This window comes from Hemiscyllium ocellatum, chromosome 8 (genome assembly GCF_020745735.1).
Source record: "Hemiscyllium ocellatum isolate sHemOce1 chromosome 8, sHemOce1.pat.X.cur, whole genome shotgun sequence".
NCBI lineage: Eukaryota > Metazoa > Chordata > Chondrichthyes > Orectolobiformes > Hemiscylliidae > Hemiscyllium > Hemiscyllium ocellatum.
Genome location: NC_083408.1, coordinates 81,194,809 through 81,219,200, shown reverse-complemented (window position 1 = coordinate 81,219,200; position 24,392 = coordinate 81,194,809). Strand labels below are relative to the sequence as shown.

Below are 24,392 nucleotides of genomic sequence, written 5' to 3'. Positions count from 1 at the left end.
TAATGCAGGTAGGAGGTGCTGAGACCATGGATGGATTAGCCATGATCTTAATGAAAGTCGGAGGAGGTTAGTCGGTCTCAAAAGGCTACTCCTGCTGCAAATATCATGAATTTCCAATTTTATTTTGGGTTTCCAGCAGCTGGGTTATTGTCAACTGCTGGGGCACCACAGCGCCGCCCGCGGATTCTGAAGGTATTGTCTTCCGATCTCCTGCGGTTCCTATTGGCTTCAGGCTGAGCCAATAGGAAGGACCCGTATTGAGGTGTGGCCGAGGCGGGTTTCCTGAATGTTGTCGGTTGCCTCCGGGGGATGTCGAGCTGGGTTCACTCGGGAATCAGCCTCTCTTCATTTGGACTCTCTTCCAGGGTAAGTGGTGGAGCCTGTGTAACCTGGAGATGGGGGAAGTGGCTGCCATCCCCTGCTGGTCGTCCTGGAGAGGTTGGGGGCCCCCTCTATAGCGGATGTGGCTGTGCCTGGCCCGGCCCGGCCCGGGTGTGAACAAGCGGCCCTGAGAGTGCTGAGGAAGTCTTGTCCTGTTTAAATTTCTGCCGTACTTCATGCTGCATGATTATCTGTGGAGCTCCGGAACCGAAGTTTGTCTTCTCGCCATTGATTTCCGTCGAATTCTGCTTCTTAAACGGTGTTGGATTTGCCCCGCCCACGTATTTGGCCTTTGTTTTGTGTCAAACTTCGGAAAATAGAAGCTAAATTAAAGCAAAAGTTGCATTCTAATGATTTATTCAGTAATCCAAAAGACTTTCCACGCATAAGCAAGGTTTGGAGGTGCTGGTGTTGGACTGGGGTGCACAAAGTTAAAAATCACATAACACCAGGTTATAGTCCAACAGGTTTATTTGGAAGCACTAGCCTTTGGAGTGCTGCTCCTTTATCAGGTGGTTGGCTGACAACCACCTGATAAAGGAGCAGCCCTTTGACAGCTAGTGCTCCCAAATGAGTCTGTTGGACTACAACCTGGTGTTGTGTGATTTTGAACTTTGTATTCCCTACATGGTTTGCCTTTGACAAACAAATGCATTTGGCCATATAACCTAGAAGTTTTGATGGGATAGGCTTTTGTCAGCTGTGGTGTTCTTCAACATGGAGTGCCGTAGATAGGATTTTGTTTTGCTGGGAGGTGGTAGTATCCCTGGAATGAGCTAGCCAGATCAAATAAGTCTACTTAAAATATCTGTTTTCAATAGCAAATTTCAAAATGTTCAAATAGATTGGTTTGATCAAAAGTAGATCAAACTCTATCATGCTGTCTCCTTTCATCGTCTCAACATCAGATCTACAAAACCACAAACGGATGAAAAGAAAAAAAAACATCTTATTAAAGTCAAGTACCATTGATAACTTTACATTCACCAGTGGACATTTTCAAATGGCAATCCCAACTGATCTATTTTAATAAATTGTAGCAATTTTGATAAGTGCTTTTACTCTATCATGCTGTCTCCTCCTTTCATCATCTCAATATCAGATCTACAAAACCACCCATCAGGAAAGTGCTTCAACGCAGTGCCAATATTTACAAAGATGGAAATGCATGAATAAGGAATACTTGTGTTAACTTCACTTTTAAAAATAGTTTATGCTTCACCGAATTTATTGCTCAAGAACTTGATCCTCATTTGTAATTGATGATAACAGAGCAGTGATAGGAGCCTGCAAATTACTTGTGTGCTCCTTGGATAGCAAAAAGAGCATCAATCTGGGTTTCCATTCTAATTGCTATCTTTTAACTACTAAGTTTTTCAAATAGATATTCGATGATGGCTAGATTGGGCTTGACAGTGCTTTCCTCGATGAATTACTTTTGCTAATATTCTCTATCTAAGCTGGCACCTTTTGGATAATAGGTGTTAAGCTGCTATGCTGGATATTTTCTGGTACCTGTCAGGGTGAGGGGGGAAAGAAATAAGAGACCTAAGGGGCAACTTTTTCACGCAGAGGGTGGTACGTGTATGGAATGAGTTGCCAGAGGATTTGGTGGAGGCTGGTACAATTGCAATATTTAAGAGGCATTTGGATGGGTATATGAATAGGAAGGGTTTGGAGGGATATGGGCCGAATGCTGGCAGGCGGGATTAGATTGGGTTGGGATATCTGGTCGGCATGGACAGGTTGGACTGAAGGGTCTGTTTCCATGCTGTACATCTCTATGGCTCTATATTGTGTCCTGGAAAGGACTCCTCAGCGGAAGAATGTTCTCCTTAAAAGCTTAGATTCATTTGCAGCATTAAAGTGCATATTTTTAAAACATACTGAATAATTCTTTAATTCATTTGTAGATCCATAGGCTACATGTTGTAGAAAGTTTATTTTTGTAAAAGACTTGAATTACATTTTCAAAACATAGTACATCCCATTTTTTAAAAATTTTACAAATTTTAATGTACAATTGAAAGACTGGATATTCACAAACTTCATGTCTTCATTAGAAATCATTGTAATTAAATCCAATGCTGTAGATAGTAATCAATGGCTCAAATTTTGAAGGAATTGCTATCTTGAAAGAGAATGTAGAGCTTTAACTTACTTTGATTTGTTTTAGTGTTACCATCTTTGATTTTGTTATTTAACAATTAATCTGCCTGGGTGCTGGATAGCATAGTAGACAATACATTAGGATTATTCAATATTGCATTGTAAGAATTTGAGTTTCAATTCCCCATTAATTTTGTCTAATTGCCTATGTGAGACTTAAAATAGATTCTAATTTCCAAGTCCTAAATATTCATCACCCGTCAGCCCTATACTTGTTTATCTTCATTGACTCCCTTTCTGGCATCTAATCACCTTAATTTTAAAAATCTCTTGTTTTCAGATTTTTTTTTGTAATCTCATCCTTTGATCAACTCTAACTTTTTTTGCCCTAAGACCCTCTGAGATCTCTGTAGTCCTCCAATTCTGACCTTTTGGGAAACAATTAAAATTAAGGATGTCCCATTGACAGGTGCTCCTTTGGCTGTCTGGGTCCAAGACACACTTGCCTGAAAGTTTTAGATTATTGCAGAAGGTGCCACGGTGGCTCAGTGGTTAGCACTGCTGCCTCACAGCACCAGGGTCTCGGGTTCAATTCCCACCTCAGGCAGCTGTCTGTGTGCAGTTCTCCCCGTGTCTGCGTGGGTTTCCTCTGGGTGCTCCGGTTTCCTCCCACAGTCCAAAGATGTGCAAGTTGGGTGAATTGGCCATGCTAAATTGCTCGTATTTTTAGGGGTAAATGTAGGGGAATGTGTCTGGGTGGGTTGCTCTTCGGAGTTTAGTGTGGACTTGTTGGGCCAATGGGCCTGTTTCCACACTGTAGGGAATCTAATCTAATTCAAAAAAAAATCTCACGGTGTGGATTTGACATACTGGCATTGGCAGTAGATTGCCTAGTTTATAGCAGAAAGAATTGGCATGAATGGGTCATTTTCTGTTGGGCAAGTTGTAATAATTGTGCCACAGGGATCGTTGCTGGGGCTTCAACCGGTTACAATTTCTATAAATGACTTGGATGAATGAGTGAGGACATAGTCTCTACATTTGCTGATTATGTAAAGATATGTAAGAAAGTTGTCAATAGGTCACAAGGAGGCTGCAAAGAGATAGAGTTTGAATTGATAAAGATCTGACAAATGGAGTATAATGTGGGAAAACATGATAGAGCGTACAAGAATGGGTTCTTCAGCCTACGATGTTGTGCCGAACATGCCCACAATTAAACTAAAATCCCTTCTGCTGGCCCTTGGTCCATATACCTCCATTCCTTGAATATTTATGTGCTTATCTAAAAGTCTCTTAAATACCACTATCATGTTTGCCTCCACTACCATCCCTGGCAGCGCCCTCCAGACTCCTATCATTCTGTGTGTAAAAGAAAAAACAACTTGCCCCTCACATCTCCTTTGAATTTTCTCTCACTTTAAATGCATGCAATCTAATCAAGATAATAAATCAGCTCAGTTTGGTTGGTCACCTGAGTTATATAAAGTTTTGAATTGAACGTCTATTTGAACATTTGATCTGGTATTGTCCATTTTCTGGCAGGGAGAATTTAAAAAAGCAGGTTGCAGATCTGAGTGTCCTACTGCATCTATCACAAAAGGTTAGTATGCATGCAATGTAAATCATGTCTCACAAACTTGATCGAGTTTTTTGAAGAAGAAACCAAGAGGATTGATGAGGGCAGAGTGGTAGATGTGATCTATGTGGACTTCAGTAAGGTGTTCGACAAGGTTCCCCATGGGAGACTGGTGAGCAAGGTTAGGTCTCATGGAATACAGGGAGAACTAGCCATATGGATACAGAACTGGCTCAAAGACAGAAGACAGAGGGTGGTGGTGAAGGGTTGTTTTTCAGACTGGATGCCTGTGCCCAGTGGAGTGCCACAAGGATCGTTGTTGAGTCCACTACTTTTCATCATTTATATAGTTGATTTGGATGTGTGCGCATGAGGTACAGTTAGTAAGTTTGCTGATGACATCAAAATTGGAGGTATAGTGGATAGCGAAGAAGGTTACTTCAGATTACAACAGGATCTTGATCAGATGGGCTAATGGACTGAGAAGTGGCAGATGGAGTTTAATTCAGATAAATGTGAGGTGCTGCATTTTGGGAAAGCAAATCTTAGCAGGACTTATACACTTAATGGTAAGGTCTTAAGGAGTGTTGTTGAACAAAGAGACCTTGGAATGCAGGTTCATAGCTCCTTGAAAGTGGTGTTGCAGGTCGATAGGATAGTGAAGAATGCATTTAGTATGTTTTCCTTTGTTGATCAGATTATTGAGTACAAGAGTTGGGAGGTCATGTTGCGGCTGTACAGGACATTGGTTAGGCCAGTGTTGGAATATTGCGTGCAATTCTGGTCTTCCTATCGGAAGGATGTTGTGAAATTTGAAAGGGTTCAGAAAAGATTTACAAGGATGTTGCAAGTGTTGGAGGATTTGAGCTATAGGGAGAGGTTGAATAGGCTAAGGCTGTTTTCCCTGGAGGGTCAGAGGCTGAGGGGGTGACCTTAGAGGTTTATAAAATCATGAGAGGCATGGATAGGGCAAATAGGCAAAGTGTTTTCCCTGGGGTGGGGGAGTCCAGAACTAGAGGGCATAGGTTTAGGGTGAGAGGAGAAAGATATGAGACCTAAGGGGCAACGTTTTCACTCAGAGGGTGGTACGTGTATGGAATGAGCTGCCAGTGAAAGTGGTGGAAGCTAGTACAATTGCAATATTTAAAAGGCTTCTGGGTGGGTATATGAATAGGAAGGGTTTGGAGAGATATGGGCCAGGTGCTGGCAGGTGGGACTAGATTGGATTGGGATATCTGGTCGGCATGAACAAGTTGGACCGAAGGGTCTGTTTCCGTGCTGTACCATATCTATGATTCTATAAGTGATTAGGAGAGGTAATAGAATGTTATTGTGGAATTGAATACAGACATAAGGAGATTATGGTTAGTTATATAAGGCATTGGTGAGGCCGCATCTTAGTATCATGTATAGTATTGATCTTATTTAAGTAAAGGTGTAAAGCATTGGAAACAGTTCAGACAAAGTTTACTAGACTAATATCTGGAATCAGTGAGTTGACTAATGCAGAAATTTTGGACAGGCTCAGCTTGTATCTACTAAGGTTATGAAGAAGACATTTGATTAAAAGACATAAGATCGTAAGGGGCCTTAACAGGTTGGATATGGAAAGGATGTTTCTTCTCGTGGGCGATAGCGACAGAGTCGGGCTCCTCACCAGAGCTCATCCATTCCAACTGCTTTTATTTCTTCTTTTCTCGCTTTTTCTCTTTCTTTAGTCCTTTAGTCTTTAGAGCTCATTCGTCGCCTCGATGGCAGCAGCTGGCGGTCTTGCAGTCAGCCATGAGGCAGCTGGTTGAAATTGGTGGCATCGCCCAATGCAGGAAAGCATGGCCAGCGCAGGGGAGAGCAAAGTCTGGTGGGGAAAGCCCAGCTTGGAACGTTAGCAGGCCCATATCTTAAGAAAGGACTGTAATATTTGACTTTAACTTTATTTCTTTATTTTTCCACGTTTACACTAACACTGTAGTGCTGAACTTTTAAAATTGTATCTTTAGTTTTCTACTTCTGTACTAAAATGTGCGCTTAGGTATTTTGGACCTAACATGGTGCAGTGTGTGGCGACGTTGTACACTTTTCACTGTACTCTTGTACAGTGACAATAAAATCTAAATGTAAATGTAAACCTGTTCAAAAATTGAGTCTGTGATGAGAAGTTTTTTCGAATTTTCATGACCGAGATCTCTTCAAAGGCAGTGAATGCGGAGTCTTTATGTGACTCAATAGTGTAAAAGATGATCGGAGTCGGCAGGAATGTTGTGTAATCAGATCCCCTATCGAATGGCCTACTCTTGTTCCTAATTAATATTGATAAGATTACACATGGTTTATTCTTTATATTATGTTGAGCTTTGCTACGTTTTAATTATATCCACGCGACATACTACGGGCCGTTGCAGATTGTTCAAATCTTCAGTAATATTATGAGAAATGTTCACTCTCTCTCTTTCGATAGATGATTGAACTGCAGTTTCCCCAGTCCTTTCTATCTCTCTCTGCTGTCTACAGAAACTGCAGTATTTTTATTCTTGTGTTCAACTCTTAATTGTATTGCGATGTGTAAACCTCTGTCCTTCAGAAATAGCATACTAAATAAAACGTGGTCGGAATCCATTAAGGAATTGGGCCGGAGTAGAAGACTGCGTCAGGCATTTGTTATACACTTTTTCAGTCTTGGCACTTATTTCCCACAGATTCAAATTTACGTGAGCAGCAATCCGTGGAGAACGTGATGTTCATTGACTATAATGTTCTCTGATACAAGCTGTTCCCGCCTTTGTGAATGTACACTACGTGCACCGACGACTAATTCTCATGGCGGTTCCAGGATGTAAATAATCTGAAGGCTTCTGCGCCCACGTGAAATCATATCCATTACTCAAGTATGGTTAAAATTAACCGTGCTTAGTTCACTACTAAATCTGTGCAATTCGGATACATTTTTTTAACATAATGTAAACGACATGCTAGTTTGAGAGGGTGTGACAAATTTAAACTTTTTTTAATGTAATAAGACTATTCCACGTGTCAGTAAAAGAGTCGATCTTACGAACATACTAAAGTGAATTTAAGATTGGGTAAAATAATACATTCAGGGCTGTGAACTCATTTGAGTGAAGCAGTTGAACTTTCCCCCAGTTGGCACTGTCCCAAAACGGGTTTACATTTTTTTAGGCAATGTTTTGAGTTTGTAATTAAATAAGCTTCAGTTCCCCCATCCGTTTTCCATTGCAATGCCTTTCCCCACACTCCAGGGTGCAGTTCCTGTAGCTGAGCTTCTCCTTGACCCAGAGATTTATACGGCTGGGGGAAGGGGAGGGAATGGAATCTCTCTTCGTTGTGTGACATGCTCTCTGGCTCCTAACAGTGGCTACATAAGCCAACGCACCAACCAATCAGTAAGGACAGCACACTGTTCATCCATACTAGTAAGTTGTTTATATGGTTGCCGTACATGGGAATGCTGTATGCTTCGATTGTCCAGAATTATGACTGCAATGGGTGATCATTTCATTGCAGATACTATGAAACTCCAGTGTGAAGTGGAAGTCATCAATCGGATGCTCCCGACCTTCGGTATGCGGAACAGAGGGAAAGGAAACCGAGCTGTTCTGTCTATAGGGAAACATCACGATCGGAGTATCAAAAACAACTCTTCAACCATTCATCTTTTGATCTGTACCTTAAAAGACAAAGCAGGCTGTAAATACAAGGTGAGTTTTACAATATCGTACAAGTCAGTCGAGTGCATTTTGCAAAGTATTCAGCTAACAATATATTTTCACAAAAATTTCTGCAGCTGAAAGAAAATATAGAGCAGTTTTTCACCAAATTCGTAGAAGAAGGAAAAGCAACTATCCGACTGAAAGAGCCTGCTGTGGATGTTTGTCTGAGTAAGGTATGTGCTGAATCTGTTATAATTTTATTAAAATTTTAATTTGAATGTTTTACATTGGTGTTTATTTCTTTTAAAAACCATTTGAGCACCTAGCTGTTTCTGTGGTAGATTCCTCTGTCCTCAGATGTATCAACTGTAAAATCTTTTCCTGTGTTCAAATACCTCCAAAACCTTGCTTCAACATACCACTTTTGTGTCCTATTTCATGCATATTGCTCTTTTTGATTCTTTGCATATTGTTTTCTTTCTATGCTACAGTAACTGATTCAGCCTTCAGGCAGTATGCACTCAAGAATTTTCTTCCTAAATGTCTTTTTTACTTCTCCCACATTCCAAAATTTCTTGTGCCTTCCATTTTCTATTTTTTAAGTTTCTGTTCTATGAAAAATATAAATACATAAATGATTTGGGTGCGAGCATCAGAGGTACAGTAAGTAAGTTTACAGATGACACCAAAATTAGAGGTGTAGTGGACAGCAAAGAGGGTTATCTCAGATTACAACAGGATCTTGACCAGATGAGCCAATGGGCTGAGAAGTGGCAGATGGAATTTCATTCAGATAAATGCGAGGTGCTGCATTTTGGGAAAGCAAATCTTAGCAGGACTTATACACTTAATGGTAAGGTCCTAGGGAGTGTTGCTGAACAAAGAGACCTTGGAGTGCAGGTTCATAGCTCCTTGAAAGTGGAGTCGCAGGTAGATAGGATAATGAAGAAGGCATTTGGTATGCTCTCCTTTATTTGTCAGAGTATTGAGTACAGGAGATGGGAGGTCATGTTGCGGCTGTACAAGACATTGGTTAGACTACTGTTGGAATATTGCGTGCAGTTCTGGTCTCCTTCCTATCGGAAAGATGTTGCGAAACTTGAAAGGGTTCAGAAAAGATTTACAAGGATGTTGCCAGGGTTGGAGGATCTGAACTACAGGAAGAGGCTGAACAGGCTGGGGCTGTTTTCCCTGGCGCTTCGGAGGCTGAGGGGTGACCTTATAGAGGTTTACTAAATTATGAGGGGCATGAATAGGATAAATAGGCAAAGTCTTTTCCCTGAGGTTGGTGAGTCCAGAACTAAAGGGCATAGGTTTAGGGTGAGAGGGGAAAGATATAAAAGAGACCTATGGGGCAACATTTTCACGCAGAGGGTGGTACATGTATGGAATGAGCTGTCAGAGGACGTGGTGGAGGCTGGTACAATTGCAACATTTAAGAGGCATTTGGATGGGTATATAAATAGGAAGGGTTTGGAGGGATATGGGCTGGGTGCTGGCAGGTGGGACTAGATTGGGTTGGGATATCTGGTCGGCATGGATGGGTTGGACCGAAGGGTCTGTTTCAATGCTGTACATTTCTATGACTCTGTGGCTGGGATGGTACCATCAAAGATTCAAGTTAGAATCCAGAGCCTTTAGCATGTAGTGTACACTGATACTGTAATAGGACAGTGCTGTATTTTTGGTATCATCTCTCCTGTAAGATGTTAAATAACGTCCATCTGCTGGAAGATAAAATATCGCGTTGTACTGTTTGAAGAAGTGTAGAAAAGATCTGGTCAATGTTGATTCCTTGCCGTAACCACTAGAATGCATTATTTATTTATTATCTTGTTGCTTTTTGAGGAACTTTGTGCATAATTTAGTTAATGCTTCCTACAGTGAGCATTGACTGTTTTCAACTTTGAAACTGTTTTTTTTTCTGATTTTGACTTGATGCTTCATGGTCTCCATAATTCCAGCAAATATAATTTTAAATATATTTATTACATTGCTAAATGAAAGCAATGTAATAAATATAGTCCTTTATTTCAGTGTCTGTTTCACAAAATTACAAAAGGGAATCAAAGATTTAAGGATAGATGGGAGTGTGAAATTCAAAACTCAAATAGTAGCCACAGTCTTATTATGGCAGATTAGGTTTGAGATCTTCTGGCATGCTTCTCCTAATTTCAGTGTTTATTCCATTGGGATTTGAATCCATTATAGTATAAAATCATGTTAAAAAACTTTTGTTTATCATTCACATTACCAAAACTGTTTTATAAAGTATAGATGTTTGAATAAGTTTTATTAAATGGAGTTACAAGTTCAAGAAAAATAAATCAACTTGAATATTTTGATATGTTTGTGGAGTCGTCTGATCAGTACCTTTATTGGCTTGTCATGGAGGCTAGGTGGTTAAAAGTAAATATATCTTTTATATAGAGTCTTAATGAGATCACACCTGGACAGTTTTGTTTTCCTTACCTAAGAAATTAATATATTTCCTTTTGGAAGGAGTGATACAAATGATCACTAGTCTTACTTCAGGGTAGAGGATGGTTGTCTGATCAGGAGAGTTTAAGTAACTAGGCTTGCACAAGCTAAAGTTTGGGGAATTATCACTTTTATAATATTTCAATTTTTAAAGAAATTACTTACTAGAAAGAGATCCTTCCAGCTAATGGGAGAGCTAGAACTCATTGTCACAGAATAAAGGTATTGACTATTTAGCTGAATTTTTGGAACTTGCGGAGTTCCTGACTGAGCATACAGCATCTATAGTCATTAAGTATATTCAAGTCAGAAGTTAATTGATTTTCCTTAGCATCTACAAACCTACAGGTATGAGGATCTTGTGCGAATGGGTAACTGAGATAGACTAATGATTATTTTATTTAATTGTGGAGTGGGCTTAAGGAGCCAAATATCAGTTATTGGTCTTTGTTTGTGTTTGAAAGAGGAAGATTTGATAAAAATATGTTGAAGTGGTTTCTAGTGGCTTGAATGTGATACTAGCTGTCTGTACTCATGTATTAGTATGCTGAAAGATGGGATGAAATTGAAAGTTAAGTTTGAAATTTCGATGGATGTAGAAATGAACTGGACATCCTTCAAGAATGAGAAATTATAGCAAAAATAATGTATAATTCTATTCCTTCAAATAGTCATTGTATACTGTCTGAGATTGAGGTGTATTGAATGAACAGTGCCATTTTATTACTACACATTCCTTTAAGCTTTTTCTAATGTAAATATGATACAACCAGGGAACAAATTTAAATGCTTGTCTGTTATTTAATTTTTAAAATGTGTCTATTCACTGCATTCCAAAGTCATTTTGCCTTTTGTGATGTTCTTTTGGAAGTAAATTCAGGTAATACGTTGGTCTGGGCTATTGGCCCACTATTACCCTGCCTATGCCACAATATTATTGGTGGGAGTGGAAACCGAAATAGTATGACTTGTTAAAATTTGGGAAGGAAGGGTGTACTATCATCTGGAGGGTGGTGCTTTTGGAGCACACCTTTTTCCTCTTTGGCAAAACCTCCTTACCCAGTAGGTAAAACAATGACTGCCGATGCTGGAAATCAGAGTCTAGATTAGAATGGTGCTAGAAAACACAGCAGTTCAGGCAGCATCCGAGGAGCACTTCAACCCCAGGGCATCAATGTGGACTTTGACAGTTTCCTCATTTCCCCTTCCCCACCTCACCCCAGTTCCAAACTTCCAGCTCAGCATTGTCCCCATGACTTGTCCTACCTGCCTATCTTCTTTTCCCACCTATCCACTCCACACTCCCCTCCTCTCCCTCCTCCTCCCCCCCCTGACCTATCACCTTCATCCCCTCCCCACTCACCTATTGTACTCTATGCTACTTTCTCCCCACCCCACCCTCCTCTCACTTATCTCTCCACCCTTCAGATTCTCTGCCTGTATTCCTGATGAAGGGCTTTTGCCCAAAATGTCTACTTTACTGCTCCTCGAATGCTGCCTGAACTGCTGTGCTTTTCCAGCACCACTCTAATCTAGACTTATTATCCAGTACCCATTGTCCACCTCTGTTCTGAGCTCCATTGGGCCTTCTGTTGGAACTGGTTACCGTAGCGGGCTTTGACAGGACTGTTCAACCTTCTTGTAATCCAATTGGCCATCAGGTTGAAAGCTGAGAGTCTTACCACTGAGGGACAGAGGTCCCAGTCTACACTAATATAATACCCATTGTAGGGTCGGCTTTTTTTTGAGTCTGACTGCCAATTTTCCTTTAGCTCCCTCCCTTTAACTTTCTGCTTGAACATTCAATAAATTCAACAAATTGCTGCTTGATTTTCCCTCCTTCCTGAAGTTATGCCACCTTGATACCTGGTCCGAAATCTCACAACACCAGGTTATACACCAACAGGTTTATTTGAAATCACAAGGTTTCAGAGTGTAATCTTTTCAGGTGAAGTGAGAGGGAAGCGCATAGAACACAGATTTTATGAGGAGAGAGATCAAGGACAGAGAGATCAAAAGATCACACAAACGGTGAGAGTGGAATGTGGAATATAAGTCTCGACAGGTGACCAAGGGTGTTTGTTAGTGTGAGTTAAGTGTCAAATGCTGAATAACAACTGAAGAGCTAACCTATAATCTGATTAAATGAGGCAGAAAGATAATTAAAAATAAAGGGGTGCTGGAGACAAACAATAACATGGGGTAACATAGAACACAAACATAACCAGCTAGAAAAGTTCAACTGGTCTGGCAGCAGAAAAGCCAGAGGAAGGGTCACTGGACCCAAAATGTTAATTCTGATTTTGCTTTACAGGTGGAATAACAAGGCAGATATAACAGTCTCATGCCAAGGGAAGGCTCTACCTTATTTAGTTTGTACAGCTTTGGATTATTTATTACTCCGGTTAGACTTTCAGCATGTGATTCTTATATTTATCATGTTATTCCTGTCAAATAAAAATCTAAAGAACTGTGGATGCTGTAAATCAGGAGCAAGGGCAGAGGTTGCTGGGGTGGGAGTGGGTTGGCGGTGTTCAGCCGATCTGGCAGCATTTGTGAAGCAAAATCAATCAACATTTTGGGTCCAGTGACCCTTCCTCTGGTTTTTCTTCACAGATGCTGCTGGACTGGCTGGATGTTTCCACCGGCTTCTGTTTGTGTTCCACGTTATTGTAGTCATTTGGTTTGTCTCCAGTATCACCTTATTTTTAATTTTTTGTAATTATTTCTCTGCCTCATTTAATCAGATTATAGGTCATCCCTTCAGTTGTTATTCAGCCATTGTACTTTACTCGCCCCATTTAACACCCTTGGTCACCTGTCAAGACTTGCTTTTGATACTCCATTTCACCATTTGTATGGTCTCTTGATCTCTCTGCCCATGAATTCTGTGTTCTGTGTGCATCCCTTTCACTTCACCTGACAAAGGGGCCATGCTGTGAAAGCTTGTGATTTCAAATAAAAGGGGCCATGCTGTGAAAGCTTGTGATTTCAAATAAACTGTTAGATTATAACCTGGTGTTATGTGATTTCTGACTTTATTCACCTCAGTCCAACACCAGCATCTCCATAACATTGGTACCTCAGTGCGAGACTTGGCACTGAGATGTATCAATTTATTTGAAGTTGTGGTACTGTTATGATAAACACAGCTGATAAAGTCAGGGCTTTTCCATTCAAATGAAACCAATTTTTAACAGTGTAATCAGCCTTAATTACTGTGTAACAATCTCTCTGGCATTGAAAGTTAATTTTAAATGTGGAGTCTTAGTCCTTAAGACTTTTATTGGAGATTTTTTAAAGTACAAACATTCACTGTCTTCTACTCAACTATCTCTTAATCTCTTTTTTTTACTTTTATTCTCTTCATTTTCTGTACATTATACTTCGTTGAATTACACATAATGACTTGCACTTTAATTAAACCTGAGAGTTGTACTAAGGATTCTTCAATCTGATTGGTTAGGGAGAGACACCACTGCTTCCTGTATTCACCCTAATCCCACCCAAGCTCCATATTTCTTACAACTCTTATGGCTAAAGGCATTATTAACAACTTTCTTGAAAACACATAAGGTTTGGCCTCACCCACTTTGTGTTGCATAGTGAATTGCACAGGCTCACCATTCGCTGGGTCAAGAAATTTCTTCTTGTTTCAGTCCTAACAAATTTACCCCTTAACCAGGGATCATAGTTTAAGACTCCGGACCCCTCCACTGATGAAAGCATGATTTCTGCATCCAACCTGCCTAATCCTGTTAGAATTTTTACAAGTTTCTATGAGGTCCCTCCATCATTTTTCTAAACTTCAGTGACTACAATCCTGACTGATTCAATTGCTCTTCATGCCAGTCCTGCCATTCCAGGAATAAATTTGGTAAATGAAATTTTGCTGCACTCCCTATAACAAGAACATCCTTCCTCAGATAAGGAGACCAAAGTTGCACACAATATTCTAGGTTTGTCCAGTATAATTGTTCTTGACCATCCTTGTTCCTGGACAAGAATCCTCTTGCTATGAAAGCCAACATACAGTTTGCCTTCATTGCTTGCTGCATTTGTGTGCTCCCTTTTAGCGACTGGTGCAAAGATCTCATTGAACATTCCCCCCTCTCAATTTCCAGGCATTCAAACACTAATGTGCCTTCCTATTTTTACTGCCAAATGGATAACCTCCCATTTATCTACAACATATTGCATCTACCATGCATTTGCCCACTCATTCTGTCCACATCACACTAAGATATCTGCATCAACCTCAACACAACCTTCCATGCAGCTGTGTCATCTACAAATTTTGAGATATTACATTTACTTCCCTGTTCTAAATAATTAACATATATCGTGAATAGCTTGAGTCCTGGCACCAACCCCTGTGATATCCCGCTAGTCACACCTGCCATTCAGAAAAAGACCCATTTATTCATGCTTTTGTTTCCTATCTGCTAACCAATTTTCTGTCCATCCCAATACACTACCCCAATCCCATGCACTTTAATTTTGCACATTAATTTCTATGTGGGGTTTAAAAGATTCTGCGAATCTAAATAAACCACTTCCGCTACCTGCCCCAATCAATTCTACTCACAACGTCTGAAGAATTTTATTAGATTTGTCAAGCATAAGTTCCCTTCTGTAAATCCATGCCAACTGATGCTACCGCTGTTTTGTAAGTGCTCTGCTATAAAATCCTTTTTAATGGAATCTAGGTTCTTCCCCATTACCGATGCCACTCACTGACCTATAATTTTGTGATTTCTCTCTCCCTCCCTCTAAATAATGCTCCAGTATGTCAGAACTTTTGCAGAGTCTAAAGAATCTTGGAAGATAACCTCATGCACCCACTATTTCTGGGCCACTTTCTTAAATGCTATGGGATATGGATTATTAGGGCCTGGGGATTTATCAACGTTCAATGGCATCAATTTCTCCAGCACCATTTCTCTACTAATACAGTTTTACTTCAGTCCTTCCCTCTCACTAAACTCTGTTTCCCCATCATTTCTGGTAAGTTATTAGTGTCCTCCTTTTGTGAAAATAGAAGTGAAGTATGAATTTAGCTCAGCAGCCATTTCTTTGTTCCGGATTATATATCCTCCTGTTTCTGACTGTAAGGGATCTCCATTGGTTCAAGCTTGTCTTTATTTCAATAGGTATGTAAAGAAAAATTCCAGTCAGTTCTAATGTTCCCTGAAAGGCTGCTTTATACTCTATTTTCCCCTTTTTAATCAATTCCTCAGTCCTCCTTTGCTGACTTCTAAACAGTTCCCAATCCTCCAGACTATTGTTGGTTTTCTTGCCAATTTGTTGTTTTTTTCATTTTTGCATCTCGCACTATTTCTAACTTTCTTTCTAAGTCATGGTTTGGCCACTGTTCTCTTTGCACTCTTGTGCCAGACAGCAATAAACAATTTTTGGAGTTCAGTCATTTGCTCTTTGAATGTTTCTATTGCCTATCCACTGTCATTTCTTTCAGTAACATTCCTCATCAGAGCCAACTCATACCAGCATAGTTTCCCTTCAGATTCAGAGGGGAAAGTCTCAGAATCAGCTACCTTACTTTCCATCTTGATGAGTTCTGTCATCCCCAAGGGGTGTCTTCAAACACATTACCAATTATTCTTTTAATATTGTATAATACACCGTCTAAGATGGCCTGTTGTGTGCTTGATTCCTCGTCTTGGGTTGGAAACAACTGTGCTCAGGTTAAATAAGGATAGTTATAAAGAAATGAGGGCAGAGCTAGCTGGATTAGCAGCAAAGATGGTTGAGGAAGAATGGCAAATTCAGGGTTTGCATAAAGATTTGTAGCTCGGGTGCCATTTGCCATAGTTGTGGGTATGTTCGCCTTCCCAGCTCAGCGATCATACCTACAACTATGGCAGAATGGCACATTCTTAAGAAAATAGTTTGTCTCACATCAAAGATATATTCTATTATGGAAGGAGGATTCTAGAAAGGAGATAAGCCAACAATGGCTAACCAGAGAAATTAAGGATAGCATCAGATTGAAAGATGATGCAGTGGTTGGACCAGAGGTAGTCTACACCTGTCATGGCATGGCCGAAGCAAACATCCTTGCAGTCCTTCAGTCGGACAATGACATGATTAAGTAAGTGCTAGTGTCTGGAGTGTGTTACTCTGAGGTCTTGTAATTGACTCTTCTTTTGATATGACTAGGCCATGCTCCAGGGCATTTTAACAGGACAAAGATTCTGGTGTTTGCCTTGTCTACACCTTTCCAGAGATTTGTCTCTCCCAACTCAACTGTCTGGTTACTTAATGTCCTTTAGGGAAGAAAATCTATTATTCTTCCTGTTCTGGCCTACATATGTCTCCAGCTTTAAAGTAATGTAATTGACGCTTATAATTAGGAATGGGCAATAAATGAATTCCATGAATACATTTTAAAAATTTTTCCCTTCTTTCCCAATATATAAGTGGACATGAATGGGTATTAAACATTTTATGTTGTGTAGGTACAGGAAGCCTTGGATTTAATAACTTGTATTCTGAAAATAAGATGTGAATATGTTCAATAAACCACCAATGCCTGGATAAGGAAGCAAAAAAAAACACAGGCAGAGTGTTTGTTCATGATTTCTACTTTACTGTTGGATATATGGTTGAGATTTGAAATAGGCTGTGATGCACCCTGCAGCCATATGACTTGGAGGTGCTGGTGTCGGACTGGGGTGGACAAGGTTAAAAATCGCACAACACCAGGTTATCACCTTCACAACCACCTGATGAAGGAGAGGCGCTCCGAAAGCTAGTGCTTCCAATTAAACCTGTTGGACTATAACCTGGTTTTGTGATTTTTAACTCTGCAGCCATGTGGACTTTTTAAACTTGTGGTCTATGAAGAGTGACTACTTAGCTGAGTTACTGGTGTGTCATAAGCAATCACTGAATTTACAACAGCAAAAATGATCATCTAGAGAAGAATGGAGAGAATTCAGGTGAATAGTACCTGAGTTATTCAGTCTGAATGTTAATTACTGTTGTAACTCCTAATAACATAACTCCAACATATTATATAATTCAAACTTTTGGCATTTATTTTCTGTTGTCAATTTCAATTATTGCAGTACACTTTTTGTCCTGAGGCAATGTCTGAATGTTTCAAACACTGCTCACACATAACCTGCTTACTTATAACCATAGCTGAAAATGTGTTGCTGAAAAAGCGCAGCAGGTCAGGCAGCATCCAGGGAACAGGAGATTCGACGCATAAGCCCTTCTTCAGTTCTACTTATAACCTTATTACTGTTCACATTTTATTGTGCCATAGATTAAATTCAGCTTTTCTGTTAACACATGATGAACTGAATAAATACCTGCCATATTACAGTAATGCTTAAAGTAGACTTTGAAGCAAGATGAATACTAAACAGATAACAAGTAATTATGCTCTTAAACACTGACTATGAATGTCAGTTGTATTTTAATTATCTTAATGTAAATGTACAGAAAATCTCCTCTTAACAGTTATGATCACTTCTTGTGACTTGGTGTTTGGTGTTATATGCTTCTAATGAAGAAAATAGTGAAATGATCTGTACAGCAGGCACTCCGTTTCAGAAAGGAGGAAAATGTGAGGACTGCAGATGCTGGAGACCCGAGTCGTGTGTGTTGCTGGGAAAGCACATCAGGAATGAATGTTGAAGGGCTCATGACCGAAACATCGATTCTCCTCTTCAGATGCTACCTGATCTGCTGTGCTTTCCTAGCAGCACGCTCTCGACTCTTTCAGAAAGGTATATTCTAGCAAGGGATGTTTTTAAAGATTGGTCACAACTTTGCTTTCTAATAATAAGGGAGTCTAAATGATAAACCCTTGACTGCAATGTTATAGGAATGATCTGTTGGCTTCTAGGAGAAGATAGTTCAGGACACCTCAGTATTTCATTTGATTTATTGCTATTGTCACTGCGATACTGTGAAAAGTGCTGTTTTGTCTGCTAATCAGACAAATCATACCTTACATAAGTAAATCAGGGTAATAGAACAGAATGTAGTATTACAGCTACAGGGAAAGATCAACTCTAAAATATGAGAGGTCTGTTCATAAATCTGTTAACAATGGCTAGAAGTATGGTAAGATTGAAGTGCCTTACAAATAAAAATTGAAGATAACACTTTTAAGTTATGACAGTGCATAGTAAACCGTTAGGTTATTTCATCATGTATTGATTTTTTTTTGTTTAACAGGCAGATGTCAATAATTTGAAGAACTTCCTTTCCACTTTAAGGCTGGCTCACCGAGGTAGTGAAATAGACACTATACCGTTGTCCAATCTGGCTCCAGTTAAGACCTCAGAAGTTGAAAAGCCAAAAGCCAAAATGGTAATCACGTCTAGGAAAGATTATCCTCTCACCACAAACTTCCCTTACTCTCTAGAGTTTCTTCAGGTCTCCTACTGCAAACTGGCACGTGTTGATATGCGAATGCTCTACCTTCGAAAACTGCGGAAGCTGGATCTTAGTAATAACCACATACGCAAACTTCCAGCCACCATCGGGGATCTTTCTTGTCTGTCTGAGCTTGTTTTGCACAATAACCACTTGGAAACATTCAGTATTGCGTTGTGTACCTCCACATTACAGAAATCTTTGCAGTTTTTGGATTTGAGCCACAACAGGTTGCGTGCTTTGCCTATTCAGTTCTGTCAATTGCAAGAACTTGTTCACCTAAAACTTGATGACAATGAGTTGCTCAGGCTTCCTTACAGGATTGGGCAGCTGACTAAACTACGCTTCTTTTCAGTAGCACGCAACAAATTGCCTTATCTTCCATGCGACTTCCAGAAGTTGTGCCTTGAGAATGTGGATCTATTCGGAAACCTTTTTGAACAACCTAGCCCTTTGGCTCCAATGATTCAGCTGCAGATTCCAATGACTCTATTGGAGATAGCAGCTAGAGCAACAATAAATTACAGGTAAGAGATTTTAACCAAATAGATACAGTATTTAATAATGGCTTAAACTGAGCAGCAGTTAAGCTGACTCAAGATGAGTAGCATCTTCACTTAATTTCACGAATTTAATTCAGAGCTGACCATGTTGTTTCCCTTTAAACTTGGCCAAGTATTGTGGGAGCATACAAAGATTAAATATTTCATACCAAAAAACAATAAATGATACAAGTGTGATTCTGTTGTTGAATTGCAGCTCAATGATTTGCAGAATTCTATTACTTCTATGCTTCTGTTACCTCCAATGTTGATTCTGGGGGGAACAATACGCTGAAAGAATAGGTTGTAAGTTTGCTCGCTGAGCTGGTAGGTTTGATCTCAGGCGTTTTGTCACCATGCTAGGTAACCTCACCAGGGAGCCTCCAATGAAGCATTTGTATTCTGTCCCACTTTCTATTTGTTTATCTTGATCTGTTAAGGTGGGTGATATCATTTCCGGTTCTTTTTCTGAGGTTAGTAAATGGGGTCCAAATCGATGTGTTTATTGATGGAGTTCTGGTTTGAATGCCAGGTCTCTAGGAATTCCTGTGCATGTCTCTGTTTAACCTGTCCTCTGATGAATGTGTTGTCCCAGTCAATGTGGTATCTTTCTTTGTCTGTGTGTAAGCATACTATTGATAACTGGTGATGTCTTTCGGTGGCTAGTTGGTGCTCATATATCCTGGTGGCTAGTTTTCTGCCTGTCTGTCCGATGTAGTGTTTTTTGCAGAAGCAGTGATGCAGAGACTGGAACAAACAGCCCTCCCCAAGATCCAACCTAAGCTTTGGGTCTGACATATGGATGACACCTTTGTGATTAAGGAACAGAACAAATTAGAGGAAACCTACAATTTCATTAACAACACCCTTACTTGCATAAACTTCTTCAAAGAGGAAGAGAACAAAACGGACTCCCGTTCCTAGACATCACAGTGGAACAAACAGTCAATGGAGAACTGCAGACCAGCGTCTACGGGAAAGCCAGATACTCAACTGCAGGAGCAATCCTTCTAACACCCACAAAACAGAGCTGTATCAGGACATTATTTAAATAGGCCACAACACATTGCAGCATCCAGGAACTACGCGCAGCAGAAGAAAAATACCTATACAGCATATTCAAGAACACGGTCCGCTGGTTCTTAAACAACAAACTCAAACAAGAAGGCACAACATGCCTAGAAACTCTAGCCACACTACCTTGCTTCAAAAACATCTTTGAGATGGCTACCAGACTACTCTGACCTTTTAGCTTCATGGTAGCCCACAAACCTACTTCTACACTGATGAACCAAAAGCACCCTGTACCAACAACCAGCAAATCAAATGTCATATACAAAATATCCTGCAGACAGATGGGCAGAAAACTAGCCACCCGGATACATGAGCACCAACTAGCCACCAAAAGACATGACCAGTTATCACTAATATCCTTACACACAGATGAAGAAAGACACTACTTTGACTGGGACAACACAATCATCCAAAGACAGGCTGAAGAGAGACACGCACAGAAATTCCTAGAGACCTGGCATTCAAACCAGAACTCCAACAGTAAATGCGTCAAACCCCATTTACCAACCTCTGAGGAAAAGAACCGGAAATGGTATCCTATATCTTAACAGACCAAGGTACACAAATAGAAAGCGGGACAGAACACTAGTGCATCAATGGAGGGTCAACTGATGATGAAACCTAGCATGATGATGAAACGTCTGAGAACAAACCCACCAGCTCAGCATGCAAACTTAGAACCTGAACCTCAACCTGAGCTACAAATCCTCTCAAAAATCACAAACCCTGAAAGAAGTTATTTTAATTGGTAATTTTAAATAAAAATAATAGTTACTAAAAAGACTTTTGTCTTTGGGAAGTACTCGATAAATAAAAATGAACAAAGTCGTATTTAATATCCAGAGCAAATTTTATTCTATTTTAAAACTACTTTCAACTGAGATTTTCAAAAAAAAACTAGTGCTATTCTAAACCAAAAAATCTCTCACAGTAGTCTCTATCCTGGAGGCTGATTTTTATATTTTAGGGCTAGTTTTATAGATGTCAACAAATTTCAGAATACCCATGACAGCTGTCTTGACGGTTGTACTTTTATTATTTATTATTATTACTACCACCACAGCAAGTTATTTAACTTTGAACTATGGGGTCACAAGAGTTGATCATGTCTGGAATTTTATTGATGTTTTTCAATGTGAGTGCATTCTTGTAGAGATCCTCAGGCAGAAGTTGGGATTTGAAGAAATCTTTAGTTGAGTTTTGTATCCTCTTCTGATTAGTTTATTCCATCAGCCAAAGCCTGAGGGTCTTCAGGACAAGTAAACTGTCTTCAGTGTCACCATGCTGAAATTGATTAAATACAAAAACTAAACCTGAGAACATTCTTCTGATGGCATTGCCCAGCTAAACGTGTCAGAGCTACCAGGTAGGCCCTTGACAAACTGAAAATGCATTTTTGCATTGAAAGAAACTAGTTTCTTCCTTGGCTAAGGTGAATCCTATGTGACTTAAGCGTATGGAGTTTGAATGTTGGGGAAAGCTTAGACTCAAACCTAGACTTGAATGGGAATCTGACATTCAAACTTGTTTTCAGATTTTGAGCTGTCTTTTAGGGTCTTTGCAAAAAATATCATTCAGAATGCAAAAATGGCATAATCTGATTCTTCAAACATTTGCTAAACCAGGAGCATTATGCATTCCATTATGTAAATAAAAATAACAAATTGTGGAAGCTTGGCAGAACTGTTTAATTTTGATTAATTTGCTACCTTGTCAATTATAGCCATCAGCAGAATTACCTGGAGTGGAGTCATTGTGGTTTAGAATGCATTCTGTCTTTTGACACTTGCTCATTATATGCATCTTGCACTTAAACTGTTTTATTGTCTCTTTTTTTCTTATAAACTAATGGCATTTTTTTTTACTTGTAAAGAATTGCATATGGACCATGCATCCTTCCAGCCCACTTATGTCAGGATCTGGATTTGACTAAAACCTGCCTTTGCAGAAGACCTTGCTTGAACTCATTCATTCAAGTGGTTGTAAATTTGAACTTGCATCAAGTCTCCCATACGGTGGTCCTTGTGGATAACATGGGTGGCACTGAAGCCCCAATTCTCTGTTATTTCTGTTCATTAACTTGCTACTCTGAGTTTCTTGACAAATATCACCAGCGCAACAGATGATCAATGTGAAATATTGTAGCCAACTGGTGGATTGCAGAATATCTACCAAACATACTAATTTTAAATATTCATTGAGGATGAGCAAAAGCTTTGAGAATCTACACATTTATTCAGCCAATATATTCAGCTCTGGTGAATATTCCTATGGTGAGTGAAATAGAACAAAATGTATATTTTAGGAACACTACAAACAATTTGAACTCCAACTCCCACCAGTGACTGGAACAATACTTTTAACTTTAAGGGTTTTTTTTAAAATTCCTGATTTAAATTAATGTTCACTAGTTTGGGTAGTATATTTTGTAAATTTGGAATACTTGCATTGTCTGTTTTGATAGGAAGAAGTACTTTATTTAGCACTGTTTGCAATACTTATAAAAATTAAATTTGTAAACTGTATGGATTAAGTTATGCACAACTACAGTTAATACAAAGGAACATAACAGTATTCAGAGTATATAGACTATTTGGCAGTATTATTTTCTTCGGGCAAAGTTTAAGCTTGAAGTTTTCAATTGTCTTTTTTAAATTTTGAGATTAATGTTTAAGGAATTTGTTGCAATGTACTTAGCTTGTCATTTATATTTAATAAAAATTAACTTAATTCAGTGTGTCCACTAGTATTACAGCAGATAGATCAATATTAAGGCCAAGTTCAATGTGACAAGTTCTGAGAAATTTTAGTTCCCTTTGCAGTTTTTGGATTTCATATCTGTTTTATCATAAATGATTTTCTATAAAAGGAAAGTGTGTTGCATCATCCAACTTCAGTCAGTTAAAAGTTTACTCCTTGCAGTTGAGAGATCTGTTTTCAATAATTCAGATTTCTGGTCCGTCTAGTTTGACCAGTATGTGTGAGAATAATCATTTCAAATTGTCATGTGACACAGTGGTTCTCTATATTTGATTGTTTTATCATCAACTCTGTCAACACTTCACAACTCCTAGATATGAGCAAGTTACATGTCTGAAGCAGAGTCTTTGGTCAGAAAATAATTCCTAATAAATTACATCGGCCACAAAGGACTCTAAATCTAATCTTCAGTCTTCATTGTTTTGAGACTAGTGGTGATTTATTCATTATATTCACTTTATTCATTAATCTCCTGTGGTGCTGAAAAGTTGAATCTGAGTGTAATACTTTGGTGAAATGGAGTGCACTTGAAGTGGAGAAGTCGGTGAATGCAATGACTGGACCAGGGCCTACAAAATAATATTTTTTATTAGAGATGCTTCACTGTATGCTTAATAATGAATTATTTTGAATGTGATAAACATTTATGTAGAATTGACTCAGCTGTCTGGTACTCATATTTAATGTTTGACTTAATTTCTCTTGTTGAATTCACTCAAAATGCAAGCTATTGACCTAAGTGTGGGAAAAACACCAGTCTGAGTGGAAGATCCCTGCAGATAGGTGACTGCTAATTTAAAGGAGAAGAATGTTTGGCAGCAAAGATGAACAAAGTAGAAGTTCCTCACTGAATGGCTATTTAAAATTCTTTTCTGACACAACTACATTACGGACCACCTTGGGTTGGAAGTACAACTCGGTACTGAGTTATGAAAATTAGTTTATTAAAATACGTACTGGGCTCCGCTGGTCCAAGCTTTCACAGGTGTTTTCCTTCTCCTCCATCTCTTAATATTTTAAGACTTGGTATCAAATTTGTGTTTGCTAATGCACCTGTGATGTTTACTGAGAGACAATTTACCATTGAAAGATGCTATATGTAAACACATTATTTGTGTACATTGTTGTCTCCATAAAAACTCCTGCTGACAAATAAAACCCACACTAAAGAATGCAGCATAACTTTAAAATGATATTTGTTTGTTTTCCTTCCCTTTATTTCAATGTTCTTCAATTATTATCCATTTGCACCATCTGCTTTTGTTTTACACAATTGGTAGAGATGTTATTTTTGCTTTCCAATAGTGAAAACAGGAAATTTGATTTGTCTCCAACTTGTGCTGAAGCTTAGAATATAATCCCAGCACTAACATCCCTATGTTAGGA

General features: G+C 39.2%; 1 protein-coding gene across 3 annotated transcripts; it reads left to right on the top strand.

Moving 5' to 3' along the window:
- The first annotated feature begins 271 nt into the window (after positions 1–271).
- Positions 272–23,665, top strand: lrr1 (leucine rich repeat protein 1). 3 transcript variants are annotated; one of them, XM_060828507.1, is made up of 5 exons: positions 272–366; positions 7,589–7,782; positions 7,869–7,967; positions 18,430–19,157; positions 22,120–23,665. In XM_060828507.1, the coding sequence occupies exons 2-5, from the start codon at positions 7,594–7,596 to the stop codon at positions 22,370–22,372; spliced, it is 1,269 nt and encodes a 422-aa protein (XP_060684490.1). In that variant the 5' UTR covers positions 272–366; positions 7,589–7,593; the 3' UTR covers positions 22,373–23,665. The 3 variants fall into 3 exon arrangements, with proteins under 3 accessions (XP_060684490.1, XP_060684491.1, XP_060684489.1); XM_060828508.1 differs by lacking the exon at positions 272–366 and adding an exon at positions 7,367–7,497; XM_060828506.1 differs by lacking the exon at positions 272–366 and having other exon boundaries at positions 7,512–7,782.
- Positions 23,666–24,392: the final 727 nt, after the last annotated feature.

Excerpts from the sequence above, each read along its gene's own strand:
- lrr1 (XM_060828506.1), top strand. The coding sequence starts at position 7,537 with ATGCTTCGATTGTCCAGAATTATGACTGCAATGGGTGATCATTTCATT. Across the intron at positions 7,783-7,868 it reads AAGCAGGCTGTAAATACAAG|CTGAAAGAAAATATAGAGCA; the intron begins GTGAGTTTTACA and ends AAATTTCTGCAG. Across the intron at positions 7,968-18,429 it reads TGGATGTTTGTCTGAGTAAG|GCAGATGTCAATAATTTGAA; the intron begins GTATGTGCTGAA and ends TTTGTTTAACAG.